At 40.0% G+C, this 18,603-nt stretch overlaps 1 protein-coding gene across 8 annotated transcripts in view; it reads right to left on the minus strand.

Annotated features, from left to right (window-relative positions):
* Positions 1 to 18,603, minus strand: part of LOC122564345 (F-actin-uncapping protein LRRC16A-like) — a 472,988-nt gene that overhangs the window by 150,278 nt on the left and 304,107 nt on the right. For all 8 annotated transcript variants that reach the window (XM_087978643.1, XM_087978642.1, XM_087978641.1 and 5 more), the window contains exons 20-22: positions 15,446 to 15,500; positions 10,084 to 10,256; positions 9,579 to 9,647 (exon numbers count right to left, since the gene is read on the minus strand). In XM_087978643.1, coding sequence (XP_087834769.1) covers positions 9,579 to 9,647; positions 10,084 to 10,256; positions 15,446 to 15,500 — 297 coding nt within the window. The remainder of the gene's footprint in view (positions 1 to 9,578; positions 9,648 to 10,083; positions 10,257 to 15,445; positions 15,501 to 18,603) is intronic.

Here is an 18,603-nt window from a genome sequence, read left to right on the forward strand (position 1 = left end):
TGCTGCCTCCTAGCCAGCAACAATCTGGACTCTCTCATCCTATTCACTGCCCAGTGTGTGAGGCATTCTCACTTGTTGGGGTGGAACAAATATTGCCATCCTCCTTCCTATCCATCTCAATCTATCCAGCTCTGTCCCTATGAATGCTGCCACTGAATCAGCTTTCACTGCTACCTCTGCATCTCCCTCCAGAAAGTACCTTTACTCACCAATACAGCCCTGGTCTTCCAGGAGCCTATTGTGAACAATCACATGCACATTTTGACCTTAATGGAGATTTGGTTGAGGGATGATGACATATTTCTCGCCTGACCAGTTTCCACAAGTTGGTCTATTCAAACCATTGCACAGATATTTATCATCTTTATTTGTAAGTGAGAGCGTGATTAGTCTTACTATTCCTCTGGAAACTTCTCCCACTTTGCCATCATTTACTCCTTCCATTTAAAACCCATCTGACATTCTGCCATTATAGTTTCACGTCATATTTTTGATTCAGCCAAATCTGCTTTACTCACTCAGCCTCTGAACTGTGCAACTCCTTTTCCTCAGTGATTGCAACCTGCACTTCTCTCTTGTTCTTTCTCCTCAGAGTTGTGTTCACCTTTCCTCCTTAAATCTCTTCCTTCACAAACTAAACTACTCACATCTACCTCTTGACTTTATTGTCTCACATGTCCTCAAAGCCCCAATCATAACTGTCACTGACAATTTAGGTAACCTCTGGTCATTTCCTTTTAATACTCTCAACCTACATTTGCCAATCCTTGCCACTATTTTCAGTGTCTACCTGTGGAAAACCTCTCCAGAAATCACTTACCAATGCATACATTAATCAAGATTGTTTGAATGTGTTTCATGGTTTTCTATATGTTAGCTCAAGTGACATATAAATACAAACCCAACTGTTTGAGAAAGTCAAATATCTGGAAATATATTAACAAATATATAGACGAAAATGAAATCTCAGACTTGCATGTACTATGCTGAAGTTAATTACATTATATACATAGTTGATTGACTGATTTGAAGGCTAGATTTGGAAATCTGCTAAGGGCATTAGGAATAGTCATCCATCAGCATGTTTTGTATTGTACTTAGAACTTGCACCCTTGGATATTTACAAGTAGACACTATAGTCGTGGAGTTGCATTTGAAGAGTTTTCAACAGCTTATTTCCAACAGTTTGTGTTTATATGAGCAATAAACTGCTTGTCAAATGGTTACATATGGAACCTTTGTATTCTGGAAACAGAGGCAGAGGTTTCCCTTTCCACACTGGAATAATTTCTACACTGGAACAATTTCTACATTGGAATAATTTCTTGCTCGTCATAAGTGCCGTGGACACAAACACAGTGGGCTTGCTCTCCTCTGGTAGACATATACAGAAGAACAGTCTGGGATACATCGACTTCCAATGTGCTAAGCTTGAGGGATCATAATATTGAAGAACACACTTGCTAGAAGATAAAGTATTTTTGAGAGATTGAAAGATATGTTGGTGGAACTTTGTGGAGAAGATCTCAAAGAGGAGACACTTTGATCACCAAGTGTGCAATATACATTAATAAAAAGTTGAAGAATTTGACACCTTTGTAAGTCACCTCCCCTAGCAAAACTGGAATCAATGTGAATCAGGGGCAAACTCTTCACTGGTTGGAATCATACTTGGCACATGGGAAGATGGTTTTTGGAAGTCAGTCATCTCTGCCCCAGGACATCTCTGCAGGAGCTCCTCAGGACAGTGTCCGGGGTCCAACCATCTTCAGCTGCTTCATCAATGATGTTCCTTCCATAAGGTCAGACGTGGGGATGTTTACTGATGATTTCAAAATGTTCAGCACCATTTGCAACTCTTCAGATTGTCACAGAGCTGGTCCCTTTTTTTTTAAAGCTGTTCCTTTTCTCAAGGCTAGGGTACCCTTGATTTTTTTCAGAGGGGTTGTAAACGGGCCAGGCTCCGATTAGACTGGTTTGGTAAAGAGACTAAAGGGTATTGAGAGGCCTTTTTGTTTATATGTAAACAGATGAGATTTCAGGCCAAAGTGATCATATTTTAGAAGTGACCTGTACAATGAAAGGGAAGTGGACAGTTCTCTAGCTGAGCAGTTCAGTCCAGAACTAGTTGGGAGTTCAGCAGTGGACTGTGTGAACAGGCTTTATCTCTCTCGCTCTTTTTGCCCTTCTAACTAACTTCAACCTGTGAGCATCGGTTGCATTTGTTTTACAGCTTTTTGAGGGGGTTTGCTTATGGGGACTGTTGTGTATATTTGGAATAGCATAATTAAGTCTCGTTTGGATAGTCTGAGTTCTGTAGGGGCTCTTTATTTGTTCTTTGTGTTTCGTTGTGTAATTTTGGGAATAAGTTTCTGTCTGTTTTAAAACCTAGTAGTCAACCTAGCTAACTTACTCCAGGTAGTTTCCACTGTACACTTGCCGAAACAATTTGCAAAGTTATGTTCTGGGTTGCTTGCTCGAGAATGTTTTGAGTGGTCTGGCTGAGTCCATAACAAGATACTGATGCAGTCCGTGTCCAAATGGAATTAGATCTGGACCATATCCAGGCTTGGGCCGACAGGTGGCAAGTAACATTCATGCCAGGCAATAACCGCCTCCAATTAAGAGAAAATCTAACTGCTGCCCCTTGATGTTCAATGGTGTTACCATCACTGAATGCTCCACCACCTACATCCTGGCAGTTATCATTGCCAGAAACTCAACTGAACTCACCATAAATACAGTGGCTACAGACAAGGTCAGAGGCTAGGAAATGCTGCAGCAAGTAACTCAAAAATGCTTTTAGAAATCTAAAAGGCACAAGTCAGGATTGTGATGGAATACTCTCCACTTGCCTGGATGAGTGCAGATCTAACACTCAAGAAGCTTGACACCATCAGGACACAGCAGCCTGTTTAATTGGCATCATATCCACAATATCCACTTCCTCCAGCACCAATACTCAGTAGTAATATTCTGTACTATCTACATGATGCACTGCAGGAATTCACCGATGATCCTTAGCCAGTACCTTCCAACCCACAACCACTAGAAGGACAAGGGTCGTTACATACATTGGAAGACCACCACCTGCAAATTACCCTCCAAACCGCACACCATCCAGACTTGGAAATACATTGCTATTCCTTCACTATTGCTGGGTCGCTACCCTGGAATATTCATGATCTTGTGGATCATGATAGCACACAAATCAGTTTGTGCTGATAGACAAAACAAAGTTCTGATGAGAATTCAAGAATGCTTTCAGGTGTACATCACAAGGAGCTCGACTGATATTTAAGGAAAATACTGCCAATGTATGAGATATCCAATCTATTGTAAACAGTTAACTCACTGCACGTGGACATTACATTGTGCCAATTTCCTGAATAGACTTTATGTAAGATGTCTGAAGGGATGATACAGGCAGTTGCAATCTTGACATTCTTCTTGGGGAATGATTGTGTAAAAAGATAGAGTTAAACACTGTAGCTTTTCTGATGGCAGCCATGTAGTGGCTACATGTACTGTCTGGCAGGAGTCAGCAAGTTATAACTTTGCAAGTACCTCTTGGACTTTGTTGGACATGTTTGTGTGAGATAGATGGGAATTTGGAAACAACTCTGGCTTGTTCCTTGGTTGGCTCTTCAGCACACTCTGCTGTGGAAAATTATATCGTACTTTGTATTTCTCTGGGCATTCTTAGCCTTCTTGCATATTTTAGATCAATGTCATTTGTAGAATCTATTTTGCATGTGTCATGAAATGCTGGGCACTAGTCCATTGATTGAGACAACCAACATCTCATGCAGGACTGGGATGACTTACTAAACTTGATAGCTGAAAACATTGCTGCAGAAGTATAAACAGATGCTGTTGTGGTGTTATGATTGTTTTGAACGTGCATCCTTCTTTAAGCAATGCTTCAACAGTACAGCTTTTAGGTTTGTCCAGAAGAGCCATTCAGAAAAGTTTTATCAGCATAGAAGCAATGACATGCATCAGCAGTCTTTCAGCTAAGTTAGCTGCCATGAAATGACATACTGTTTATTTGCACTGATATCAGTATACAAAATGGTTGATATTTTCACATGGCAATTGGTCAGGTTTACTGTGACCTTAAGGTGATCTTCCAAGACCTGGAAAACCTTGTCAGTAGAGGAACATGGACAGGTTTAACAAATAGGCTAAAGCTTGACTGATGGAATATAATGTGGGAAAACGTGAGGTTGTGCACTTTGGCAGAAAGTATACAGGAGTTGAATGTTTTTTTAAATGGAGAAGGATTTCAAAAAGGCTACACCACAGGGGAATTTCGAAGTTCTCACGTATAAATCACTAAATGTTGGCGTACGAATTCAGCAGGTTTTAAGGAAGGCAAGCAGAATGTTGGTCTTTATTTTAAATGGAATGGGGCACAGAAATTGGGAAGACTTGCAAAAATTATACAAGGCATGAATCAGACCACACCCAGAATGCTGTGAACTGTTCTGGGGCTTTATCTAAGGAAAGATACACTGGCATTGATGGCAGACCAGAGAAGCTTCATTAGGTTGCTACCAGGTACGGAAGGACTATCTTATGTAGAGAGGTTGAGTAGGTACTCATTCAAGTTTAGAAGAATGACAGGTGATCTTATTGAAGGGATGGAGACAAAAAGAAAAGGTAATCGCAGGCCAGTTAGTTTAACATCCCTTATTGGGAAAACGTGAGCATCTACTATAATGCATGCAACAGTAAAACATTTAGAAACACATAATATAATCAAGCAGATATAATCTAACATGGCTTCAGTAGGGAGCTCGATAGGGTATTGGTAGAGAGGTTGTTTCCCCTTGTAGGAGAGTCTAGTACCAGAAACCATAATCTCAAAGTAAGGGGTAGCTTAGTTACCACAGAACAAGGAAGCATTACTTTTCAAACGGTAGTGAATCGGTGGAATTCTTTACCATGGAGGGCTCCAGAGGCCGGGGCATTAAATATATTCAAGGCTGAGATATACAGATTTCTAATCAGAAAGCAAATCAAAGGTTATGGGAAAAGCTAGGAAAGTGGAGTTGAGGTTATTGGATCTGCCATGATCTCCACTGAATGGCAAAGCAAACTTGATGGACTGACTCCTACATTTTACCAATCATTTAATAATTAATAACCTTACACTTTTGGTAATTCAAGAAAACCTGTTTAAACTGTGGGACCTTTTAAAACATACATTCATTTTGATCTGGGAAAAATACATTCTACAAGGGAAGGGATCCATTTCTAAAGTTAGTCTTATTGCAATCGAATGTGTGGGTTAACAAAGTAAGAGAGGCAGTTCATCCCTCCTCAGCTGACAGTTTAACAGCATGAGGATCCTGTCTGGAATAATAATGAATTGGGAAACTTCACCTGGCACCTGGTTGTAACACAGTGAGGTGTTAAGGGGAGGCAACTGCCGAGTGCAATTATTGCTAAACTACTAATCCAAAGGCCCACATAATGTTCTAGGGATCTGGGTTCAAATCCCACCATGGCAGATTATGGACTCTGGGTTCAGTAAAAATCGAGAATTAAGAATCTAATGATGACTATGAAACCATTGTCAATTGTTTAAAAACCAATCTGGTTCACTAATTCCTTTTGAGATGTTGCTGACCTTACCTGGTCTACCCTACAAGCAACTTTAGACCCACAACAATGAAATTTACTTGTAACAATTGTCTGGGCAATTAGGGACGGGCAGTGAGTGCTGGCTCAGCCAGTGATGCCCACAACTCCATGAGTGAATAAAAAAATTCTCCTCATTGTTTTCCCAGGTAACATATATCACAAAGAATCAGGTTTATATTGAGTCAGACAACTGGAATTTTATTAATAATTGACCACGTGTGCCACACAGTTTAGACCTGCATAATATATTGAGTACTTTACACAGTTAAGTTACAGTTTCACTACAAATACAGTTAATCGATTGGTTAGCAGACTGGCTGTTTGCCTGATGTGGGGGTTGAATGATGACTAAAACTACACACCTTTTTTACTTATGCACTATGTCTTTGACACTACCTGAATGTCTTAAAAGGTTTAGTGCTTTTCCAAGGTCTGTACAATAATGTAACAATAACTACCTACCATTCCACCTTTAATCGAGCACAGTACTTCAGCAATTACTGATTTACCAAATTCACCACTTTTAATGCCTTTGTTTCCTCTAAAAATTCTTCTCCACTCTAATCATGTTCAAACATGTAATCCTTATCCTGTTCCCTGAAGTTCAAGGAAGCAAACTTCAACTTCTTTGATAAACAAATGATTTCACTTCTTATCATTCTGTTTAGATCACTTGAAGAATAATTAGAATATGGTCACCATCACAAGAATTGATAACAACTGTAAGAGCTTTCACAATACATACATTATCTCAGACTTTTTTCCATTATAAGCAATCTTGATAAACCATCCCTACCACAAACATGAAACAGAAAGAGCTTGTGGACATGTGTTTTGTAAGATCCACACCATACGTTCAGCAGCTTCTACCATTTCCCTTCTTTCCTCAGCACTTGGGGACCAATGTCTGCAAACATTCTCTGCTGTCCTGTTCTTCAATTAATCTCTAAATATTCCATCCCATTTCATGCAACAACCTCTCTGACTATGACTGTCCATTGGATACATTTTGTGTTCCCTGATCCAACTCCAGGTGAGTTGTTGATCACGTGACTTGCCTTACTGTGCTCCTTGTTAGTTGACTGTTAAACAGTTGACTTTAAATCCGCTGTCACCCCTCTCCTCCAAAAATATATTCTTCACCCCTCTAGACCAGTCAATATACTTTACCATTTTCGTACACTCCTTCCTCTCCAAAAATCACTGGACAGATCGTTGTGTCACAAATATCTGCCCACCCTTTCCACCTGATTATGTTTGAATCCTTTAACTGAATTTCTAATTTGGTCACAGAATTGAACAATTACTTTTAAACAAATAAATGACAGCCTTTTTGACTGTGACGATGAGGTTTTCCTTCCCATTGCTCCCATCCTGACCTGCCTGCAGCTTATGGTTTGATTACAGAATGCGCAACTACCTTCCATGATCCAAGTGAGTAGAATGCCCTAATTACATTCCATGTAGGTCCTAGGGAGTGTTGCTGAACAAAGAGACCTTGGAGTGCAGGTTCATAGCTCCTTGAAAGTGGAGTCGCAGGTAGATAGGATAGTGAAGGCGGCGATTGGTATGCTTTCCTTTATTGGTCAGAGTATTGAGTACAGGAGTTGGGAGGTCATGTTGCAGCTGCACAGGACGCTGTTTAGGCCACTGTTGGAATATTGCGTGCAATTCTGGTCTCCTGCCTATCGGAAAGATGTTATGAAACTTGAAAGGGTTCACAAAAGATTTACAAGGATGTTGCCAGGGTTGGTGGATTTGAGCTACAGGGAGAGGCTGAACAGGCTGGGACTGTTTTCCCTGGAGTATCGGAGGCTGAGGGGTGATCTTATAGAGGTTTACAAAATTATGAGGGACATGGATAAGATAAATAGACAAAGTCTTTTCCCTGGGGTGGGGGAGACCAGAACTAGAGGGCATAGGTTTAGGGTGAGAGGGGAAAGATATAAAAGAGACCTAAGGAGCAACTTTTTCATGCAGAGGGTGGTACGTGTATGGAATGAGCTGCCAGAGGATGTGGTGGAGGTTGGTACAATTGCAACATTTAAGAGGCATTTGGATGGGTATATGAATAGGAAGGATTTGGAGGGGCATGGGTCAGGTGCTGGCAGATGGGACTAGATTGGGTTGAGATATCTGGTCGGCATGGACGGGTTGGACCGAAGGGTCTGTTTCCATGCTGTACATCTCTATGACTCTATGTCTTCAGCACTCACAACCAAGTAATTATAGGAAAGAACTTGCAGACTCATGGCACCAAACAACATATTCTTTTCAAAAGTGAATGATTCCTTTGTTTAGTGCTGGAGGGTCATTCCTTTTACTGTGGAATGCTAAGAGATGTGGTATCATTTGGATCATTCACTACCAAAATAGCATCACTGCATTATTCATCATTGCATTTTGATTGATATCAGATAATGAGATTCCTATTAAATTTATGTAAGCTCAGCTAAAAACTGCTGCAACTTGATAACAAAAAAAGGACATTAATGTTCATTCCTTATCTAATTCAGGTAAATGATTTTCTTTCTTCTTCAAATTACTTAGCCGTTTGGTGGTTTAGGTGTGTGAAAAGCGCAGTCAATATCAGCACTCCAGTGAATTCATTCTTTCCCTAAACAATTGTAATAGTGAGTAAACATAATGCCATTTTTACTATAATACGGAATTACTTTTCTCCATTATAGTACAATAGCAATATTAATCTTCTGACTTATCAAAGTATAAAAGTCAAAGGCCGAATTAAAAATAGAGCACAGGGATAAATGCTCTTAACATTTCCTTAACATACTCTTAAGTCATCACAAATTGTGCGAGATAACATGCCTTCTAACCAAATGAATCAATTATAATTATAGCTGCTTAATAGCCAATAATGCACTGCTAAAAAATTCCACTGTCACATTTCTCTAGTATTTCAGCACTCTAGGATATGTACTCTGTTTCTGGAATGGGATTTAACCTTCTATATTCTGACTCCAATACAAGAATAGCATCTTTTTCTGACTAATCAGTGGAATCTAAATTTTTGTCTTTGGAAGAAGGAGGTTTTGACCTTTTTGATGCCAAGATTATCTTTCGTTCGATGAGCCTGACTTAAGGCCTTCCTAAGGTTACAGCAGACATCGCATCTTAAAGTCATACAATAATGTGGAGTTGAAATGCCCATCAGCCATGATTGAATGGCGGAGTGGACTCGATGGGCCGAATGGCCTTACTTCTGCTCCTATGTCTTATGGTCTAATAATAGGAGGAGGGAATAAAGGCCTCACAGCGCCAGAGACCCGGGTTCAATTCCCGCCTCAGGCGACTGACTGTGTGGAGTTCGCACGTTCTTCCCGTGTCTGCGTGGGTTTCCTCCGGGTGCTCCGGTTTCCTCCCACAATCCAAAGATGTGCAGGTCAGGTGAATTGGCCATGCTAAATTGCCCGTAGTGTTAGGTAAGGGGTAAATGTAGGGGTATGGGTGGGTTGCGCTTCGGCGGGGCGGTGTGGACTTGTTGGGCCGAAGGGCCTGTTTCCACACTGAGTAATCTAATCTAATCTAATTCACATTGTCCTTTCATTGGCATTAATTTGTAACACTTGATTTAAGCATTTTATATTAAAAATGACTTCATTTATTTGGCTGAAACCACTGGCTGAGCTTAAACAGATGAACTGCAGCATTTTTAAAAAATAAAATAAAAAGCAGATGGCTGAACATATATATCCAACTTCCACAGCTGTTAAAAGTTGTCAGGTTGTCGAGAGAACACATCAGAGATGATAACCTTCCATTACTGTAGTTCTTGACAGCTTTAACATAATGAAACCAGGCAAAGTAGATATCAACAACTGTCACTTTCATAAATTACACAGAATACCTATTCAAGCAAATCATACATTTACACCTTTTAGAATAAGTAATCTGATTGTACCTACTTTTCCAAAGCCACAGCAATGTCCTGAAAGCCCTGTGCAGTTATGTTATTCTTGTCCCAAATTACTGTCCTGTGTAAAAAAGATCAGCGACTTTTTAATAATGCACAAACTAAATTTAATTCACAAAATCATGCCCCAGACACCAATATAGAAATATAAATAAGGCAGCACAAGTTTTGGTACCATTTACGTTTCCTTAGTATTTCTCCAACAATTTACAACTCAGTTGCAATGTTTGGATGCAACCAACCTAGACTCTTCAAGGCCACAATGCATGTTCCCTAACGAAGTTGCCTAAACAGGTTTAGAAGTCAATTAGAGCATAGCTAAATGTCTTTGAATTGGTTGCTGTTATTTCTCTCTCCTTGTAATCTCAATCCCTGCAGGTCATCAAATTAAGAATAAACAAAAACTATCCAGTTTTCTTTCTCTTACAACAACAAGATATATGTATACAATATAGAATTCAGTCCTGAAAAAAAGATTGACAGCAGCTTAATTTTACCTGAGCTTTGTGTTGATCTGGAGGGCCTTCCCAAGCATCTTAGCACCAATATCTCCCATTCCATTCCCACTGATGTCCACCTTCGTCAAAGTAGAATTGCTCCCCAAAGCATTAATAATAATTGTTAATTCAGTCTTAAGCTTTGAATCTGCTAGCGATAGTGACTGCAGTGGCTACAAGGAATAAAAGGAAATGTTTCTGTTTTAAATTTCAGTTACCAACTGTATATAAAGTTTGTTCTCTAAACACAAACAAGTTTGCAATTTTACATTCATAAGGAGCAAATAGGAGATACATCTCATTGTAGGTTCAGTCCAATTAGTTCCCATTCAAATTTCCTGCCTCACTGACTTCTTTAGTATTTTGGAGGTGATTCCAATTAACTGATCCTCTAAGTTATTTCACCATTTGTTGAAAAGTGCTTCACTTCTGCTGATAAGGATCTTGCTGTATGGGTCAATGACACAATCCAACATACTGCTCCTAGATGGCAGAGCACATTAGTATATTGACATATTAAGCCAGCAATTACATTTCACAAGCTTTTTACACACAAATTTATGACTGTAAAGCAGCACTTAGTAAATATTCTCGGGACTCTCTCTGAAGCACTGTTATTGTTTTGCCCAGGAATATTCAGCCAATAGCACAAGAAATATTGCAGCATGTATATAAAGCACATAATTTAATGTTCATTTTCTGATAATCATGAATTGTCACAGTGGGAAAATATTAATTTACCTTCATTAAACTATCAGCTGGAAGCATGATTAACCTCGGACAATGCTGCGGATCTTGAATGCTTCAAAAGTCCAGAAATGAATTTTGTAATTTCTCTATATTACACTCAATCCTATTAGTAATTTTGATTCCTTTTTAAATTGGGATTTCATTGATGAATATAGTCTCCTTCAGTAGGCTGGTTTAAAAAGATTGTCCCTACAGTGAATGTCACTATTTAATGGTTCAAATAATTTTTGTTCCAATCAGCATCCAATGCATTCTCAAAAGTTTTCACAGTACAATGCTTTGCTAAAATTCCTACAGTAAATGCAATCTGCTGAAGTATGTAACTCATAACCATAAATGAAAGACACTTCTGAAATAAATATTTGGGCCAACACGAAGATGTTATTTCAAAAGCAAGAGTCCGAATGTTGAAGAGGTGACCATTAGCCCATGTTCTGGTCTCCCCAGTCAAGGAGGGACATTCTTGCAGCATCTCCCTGTCCAGTCCCTCAAGAATTTTAAATATTTCAATGAGATCATTTATATTCTTCATAGTTTAGCAGAAGGATGAGTGTAATCTATTCCACGTCACCTCATTCCAGAAACCAATCAAGCAAACATTTATTGTACTTCCTCTAGGATAAGTATGTTTAACTTTAGGTAAGGGGTTCAAAACTGCACATAATATTCCAGATGGAACCTCATTAGTGCCTTGTAGATTTGCCCCAATACCTTTTTACTTTTAATATCTAATTCCTTTGTCACAAAAGCTCACATATCATGCATTCATAATTGATTATTACAACTGTTCATAAACTTTGTGATTCAGGTAAAAAGAGAAAAAGATTCAAAAATATTCTTTATTTTACTTCTCCTATCAACAGTGGTTACCTTCATACTTTCACATCACATTATGTCTGCCATGTTCTCATTTGTTCACCCAACCTCTCCAGCTTCTTCATAGATATTTTCTAATCAACACATTCCGAGATGTTATTATATTCCTTCAGTGCAGGTGGGACTTGAACCGATATCTGGGGATACTGTCTCTGCACCTCAAGAACCATAGTTCTATCATCCATTTTAACCTACATTTCTCAACCTGTTCAGAGATGTTATGAATTCTTAAAGTTCAGAGTAGGGATACTACCGCTACACCACAAGAGCCCTTTGTTACTGATGTTAGGCTAGTTGACCTATTGACTGCACCTGGAATATTGTGTACAATTTTGGTCCCCTTACTTGAGGATGGATGTAGTTGTATTGGAGGTTCATGAGATTGATTCCAGAGATGAGGAATGTGTCTGAAGAATAGAGATTGAAGAGTTTCAGTCTATACTCTCTGAAGTTTAGAAGGATGAAAGGAGATCAAACGAGGTACACAAGATGCTAAAGGGGATTGACAAAGTAGACATAGAAAGAATGCTTTCTCATGTGGAGCAATCTAGATTGAGAGGACAGTTTTAGGATAATGGGTATCAGATTTCAACATGAGATGAGGAGAAGTTACTTCTCTCAAAGGATCATCAATCTATGAAACTCACCATCCCAGAGTGTGGTGGATGCGAAGACAGAGTAAATTTAAGGAGGAGATAGACAGATTCTTAATTAGTGATGGGATGAAGATTATGGAGAGTGTGTACAGTGGAGTTAAGGCCAAGGTGAGATCAGCCATGATAGTATCAAATGGTGGAACAGGCTCGAGGGGCTGAATTCCCTGATCCTGTTCTTAGTTATTATGTTAGGTAAAAACAATGACTGCAGATGCTGGAAACCAGATTCTGGATTAGTGGTGCTGGAAGAGCACAGCAGTTCAGGCAGCATCCGAGCAGCAGTAAAATTGACGTTTCGGGTAAAAGCCCTTCATCAGGAATAAAGGCAGAGAGCCTGAAGGATGGAGCAATAAACTAGAGGAGGGTGGGGTTGGGGAGAAAAGGTAAGTGGGGGAGGGGATGAAGGTGATAAGTCAGGGAGGAGGGTGGGGTGGATAGGTGGAAAAGAAGATAGGCAGGTAGGACAAGTCATGGGGACAGTGCTGAGCTGGAAGTTTGGGACTAGGGTGAGGCGGGGGAAGGGGAAATGAGGAAACTGTTGAAGTCCACATTGATGCCCTGGGGTTGAAGTGTTCCAAGGTGGAAGATGAGACGTTCTTCCTCCAGGCGTCTGGTTGTGAGGGAGCGGCGGTGAAGGGGGCCTAGGACCTCCATGTCATTGGCAGAGTGGGAGGGGTAGTTGAAATGTTGGGCCACAGGGCGATGTGGTTGATTGGTGCGGGTGTCCCGGAGATGTCCCCTAAAGCGCTCTGCTAGGAGGCGCCCAGTCTCCCCAATGTAGAGGGGACCACATCGGGAGCAACGGATACAATAAATGATATTGATGGAAGTGCAAGTAAAACTTTGATGGATGTGGAAGGCTCCTTTAGGGCCTTGGATGGAGGTGAGGGAGGAGGTGAGGGAGGAGGTGTGGGCACAGGTTTTACAGTTCCTGCGGTGGCAGGGGAAGGTGCCAGGTGGGTTGTAGGGGGGTGTGGATCAGACCAGGTAGTCACGGAGGGAACGGTCTTTGTCCTTGGATGGATGCGTTGTAGGGGAATGGGTCTGGGTGGGTTGCACTTCGGAGGGTCGGTGTGAACTTGTTGGGCCAAAGGGCCTGTTTCCACACTGTAAGTAATCTAATCTAATTTGGATCCCATTTACCAACCTCTGTGAAAAAGAACCGAAAATGATATCACCCCCCCCCCCCCCCCCCCACCCCGTAACAGACCAAGACACATATAAAAAGTGAGACAGAACCCCAGTGCTTCACCGGAGGCTCATTGATGATGTTACCTAGCACGGTGATGAAATGTCTGAAAACAAACCTACCAGCTCAGTGAGCAAACTTACAAACTGAACCTCAACCTGAGCTACAAATCTTCTCAAAAATCAAAGTAGTAGCATTCCATAACCCAAACAGCGGGCCCATTGTGGCCCTTAATCTAAGATCTTAAACTCCCTCACCCGAGATGTAACCAAGATTAGGAGATACTGTCATTCGACAGCCAGACTGGTCTTCATTCTACTCAGTTGTCCTTTAGACATGGTCTCTCAAAAGTGAGCTCTCTGTCTTCCTTGGCAAGTTGGTTCTTGGAAAGGTGCCCAAACCCATGCCAAAATTGTGATCCAATGATGCATGCTTCGGTCCCGAAATAAATGGAGTGCTGACAGCCTCTGACTGGTTATTCCAAAGAAGTGGAAGCTCCACCCCCAGCCTATTAAGTGGCCATTAAATTGGTGCAAGGTGATTGGTGTTCTCTCATGTAGCTTCCCCCTTTCCCCTTCCCTACAATGTTTTAGCTGGGGGAGCAGGGAATATGGTGTTTATGTATAATTCAGTTTAACACCTCATATGGAATATGCAAATTGTATGCAGTCAGCTGGACATTCAAACCTGTCTTTTACTTTCAGTTTTGCTAGTAGACACCCATTCGCTCATACGTCTCGTAACAAGAATGTTTCCCCTACTGACAACATTAGAGCTTTGAACTGAACTGATTTAAAGTAATAATGCAAGGAATGAAAAATTAGCTTTCCTCTTTGTATCTAATGTACCCCTTCTTCTTAACATTCAAAAAGACAAAATGCCCAATCATTCAACACAATGTTGTGCAGTTAGGATTATAATGTCAGTAATATCATGTAGAGGTCAGTACTGTACATTTCTCCACATCCCTTATATCCATGTAATTCCCCGACCTTCCTATTCTCTCATCACTCCTCTTCAAGATTCTCATTGAAGTAGTAATGTGGGGTGAGGCAGGAATTAGGTGAAGAAACATGACAATTGATACAAATATCAGGGACAATGCAACAGATGCAATCAGAATTTCAAACAGACTTCATCATGAATAAAAATCTGCAGTGAAAATATGACACACCTTTATCAGTCAAACACAGGTGCTTAAGTTCACAGCGAAAAATTAAAATGCTACATTGTGATTAGATTAGATTAGATTACAGTGTGGAAACAGGCCCTTCGGCCCAACAAGTCCACACCGACCCGCCAAAGCGCAACCCACCCATTCCCCTACATTTAACCCTTACCTAACACTACGGGCAATTTAGCATGGCCAATTCACCTGACCTGCACATCTTTGGAATGTGGGAGGAAACCGGAGCACCCGGAGGAAACCCACGCAGACACGGGGAGAACGTGCAAACTCCACACAGTCAGTCGCCTGAGGCGGGAATTGAACCCGGGTCTCAGGCGCTGTGAGGCAGCAGTGCTAACCACTGTGCCACCGTGTCGCCCATTACCACCGTGTCGCCCATTGTACATGTCACCATATCAATACATCCTTCTATATATAAATGATCACTCAAATCAGTGCGAGGGTCAGTTATTGGAGATTAGTGGTTCCTCCAATTTTAGTCATTTTGAGAATTAATTTAGAATTAAGGAATCAAAAAAATAAAGAATTTAAAATAGTTACAGTTGTAATTTTGGGAATTCTTCCAATAACCAAAAAAAAACATGCATTATTTGCAGTCAATTTGGTGTCTTCTTCAGTTTAAAAATCTCCAGTAGATAAAATAAGAATGCTATTTTGCTACTAAAATATCAAGTCAAATATCGAAACCTTGCAAAAACTTACTGATTCCTCATCTTGAATCATCTGTACAATGTTATCAAGCACGGGCGCGAGATTCCTGCGGAAAAAAATATGAATATATAAGTAAGTACAATGTTGGAATGAAATTCCATAATCAAAACACAGCTAAAAATCCACTTTTCCTTCTGTTGAAGTTAGCAACTATTGCTGAACTGCAGCTCCACAATCGCCGACACCTTGTTATGTGTATATCTGGACAATGTGGCAAGACTATTTGACAATGGAGGTTAGTCTAACTAAGTTACATCCTATTCCCGCAAATCATTGACACAAACCTTGCAGCAAAAACAATCAGGAACATGAATTGGGCCCATTTGCCCCCATCTGGTCCCGAGGGATACTGTGTGCGCATCACACTTGCTTTACCAGAGATCAGTAAACCTAACATAGCTGAGGAAGTGAACATGGAATCTTGTTTAAGGAACGTACAAGAAATGTGAGGTGCTGCATTTTGGGAAAGCAAACCTTAGCAGGACTTATACACTTAATAGTAAGGTCCTAGAGTATTGCTGAACAAAAAGACCTTGGGAGTGCAGGATCATAGCTCCTTGAAAGTGGAGTCGCAGGTAGATAGGATCGTGAAGAAGGCATTTGGTATGCTTTCCTCTATTAGTCATAGTATTGAGTACAGGATTTGGGAGGTCATGTTGCAGCTGTACAGGACGTTGGTTAGGCCACTTTTGGAAGATTGCATACAATTCTGGTCTCCTTCCTATCGGAAGGATATCGTGAAACTTGAAGGGTTCAGAAAAGATTTACAAGGATGTTGCCAGGGTTGAAGGATTTGAGTTATAGAGAGAGGCTGAATAGGCTGGGGCTGTTTTCCCCGGAGTGTCAAAGGTTGAGGGGTGACCTCATAGAGGTTTATAAAATCATGAGGGACATGGACAGGATAAATAGACAAAGTCTGTTCCCTGGGGTGTAGGGAGTCCAGAACTAGAGGCCATACGTTTAGGGTAAGAAAAGAAAAGATATAAAAGGGACCTAAAGGGCAACGTTTTCACACAGAGGATGGTGCGTATATGGAATGAGCTGCCAAATGAAGTGGTGGAGGCTGGTACAACTGCAACATTTAAAAGGCATTTACATGGGCATATGAATAGGAAGGGTTTGGAAGGATGTGGACCAAGTGCCGGCAAATGGGACTAGATTAGGTTAGGATATCTGGTCAGGATGGACGGGTTGGACTGAAGGGTCTGTTTCCGTGGTGTATATCTCTATGACTCTAAGTACAACAGCACTTACAAGTCGAAAAGTGAGTATATCAGCGAAAGTAAATGTTAAACAGCCATTATTATTATTTTAACAATGTGGATTTATAGGATGTCTTTGACATTTTAAGATGCTTCACAGCAATGTTAGCAAATAAAATATGAGACTGAGCAGAAGAGATGAATTGTAGGATGAGAAGTAACAGTAGCAAGCCATGTGCTCTATTCAGTTGTTCTACTACTCAATAAGATCATTGCTTATCTTTGATCTCAATTCCACTTCCCTGGCCAAAAATTCTCAACTCTGAATAAATTCCTTATCTCAGTTCAAAATGATTGATCCCTTGTTCCGAGACTACGGCCCTAGTTCTCAGGAAACCCAAAGGGAACCACCTCTCAAATCCCCCTGTCAAATCACTTAGAATCTTCTAAGTTTCAATAATCAACTTCATTTTTTTTCAAACTCCAGAAAATATAAGTTCAATCTACTCAACAAGTTCTCTTTGGAAAAGAAAATCAGATTTTATATTAAAAATACAAGTTGTAATTCCAAATAACGGGTCAACAATCTTTTAAGACTCAGTTGCATTTAGATACAGTTGCATGTATAAGTTGGGGATTTAATGACAAAGCCAAGAGAGTTTAAAAATGAATGGTAAACCCTCTACAGATTTCATTGAGTACTTGTTCTTCAATAGACGATATATTTTGTGACAGCAACAATATAAGAGATATCACGTTTTCGAACAGTAACATAAACATAATTAAATATCAGAGGGAGTTAGAAGTTGTAGTCTTTGAGGCGAGAGAAAATGAATAATTGGATTTGGGCATGGTGATGCTATTTTGCTCTTACTTATAGATTCCCATTATAAGTGCATTTATTCACATTAATAGTGGAACTTGTCAGTATAAACATGTCCCACTATAATTACACACTCCATTCAGTGAAAGGCGAAAGTTGAGTGATACGCATGAGAAAGGAGAATGTCATTTACAAAAATACACACTGATGTCTTTGTAACAAATTTAATGCAGAAAGGGGCAAACTAATTATTGTATGCATAAACAAGCTCCAGCAGTTTGCTCTCCAATTGCCAAAACCAAGTGCTTTTGTGGTAAATCTCATTCACAACAAATAAAGATGCTACACCACTACTTTCAGTCTGTTTTTATTCTTTAAAACATTTTTTTACACAGTTCAGAAGATTACTCATTGTTGGTGTTCATTATCCTGTTCAGTATAACTTCAAAAAGGACCAGAGCCAAGAAATAAAGCCATCAACAAGGTCTAAAAGGATCTCAAAACATGTCAGTTCAAGAGTTTTCCAAGTTAATTTTTATCTATATCAACTTATGTCCTGAAAATATCATTACACTTACACTTCAAGCAAATATAAAGAGTAATCATGTACTAATGCAATGCATTTCTAGTTGATGTCACTAGTTATTTTTATCATGCCGATGGGAGATACAGTTGCAATCACAGCAACTGATGAAGATACATTGTTTTCCAGATGAGAAAACTGCTGGATCCACTGACTATCCTCGAATTGTAGCAATATACAAATCTACCCAAAATCTTGACAGGATACAACAGTCTCACCACTGTCCATTGTCCATTCAGATTTCTATGATTTAAAGCACGTAAATGTTAGTTTGACCTCCTCAAAGAGCAAACTGAACTCAATATTTCCAGAATCTGTACTGAATACAACAAATGCTGGAGATCACAGAGGGTGAGGCAGTATCCATAGAGAGAGAGAGCAAGCTAATGTTTTGAGTCTATTTGACTCTTCATCAGAGCTGAAGTAATATTTTTCTCTTACTTCTATAGAGCCAGTACTGCACAAATGTATGAAGAGATACAATCATTATCTTAAAAACTAGCTATTATCACCTCCACACCCACTGGATTCTAAGGTTGTT

This window comes from Chiloscyllium plagiosum, unplaced genomic scaffold, assembly GCF_037043375.1.
Source record: "Chiloscyllium plagiosum isolate Xiang-an unplaced genomic scaffold, Cpla_swu_hap1 HiC_scaffold_34, whole genome shotgun sequence".
NCBI lineage: Eukaryota > Metazoa > Chordata > Chondrichthyes > Orectolobiformes > Hemiscylliidae > Chiloscyllium > Chiloscyllium plagiosum.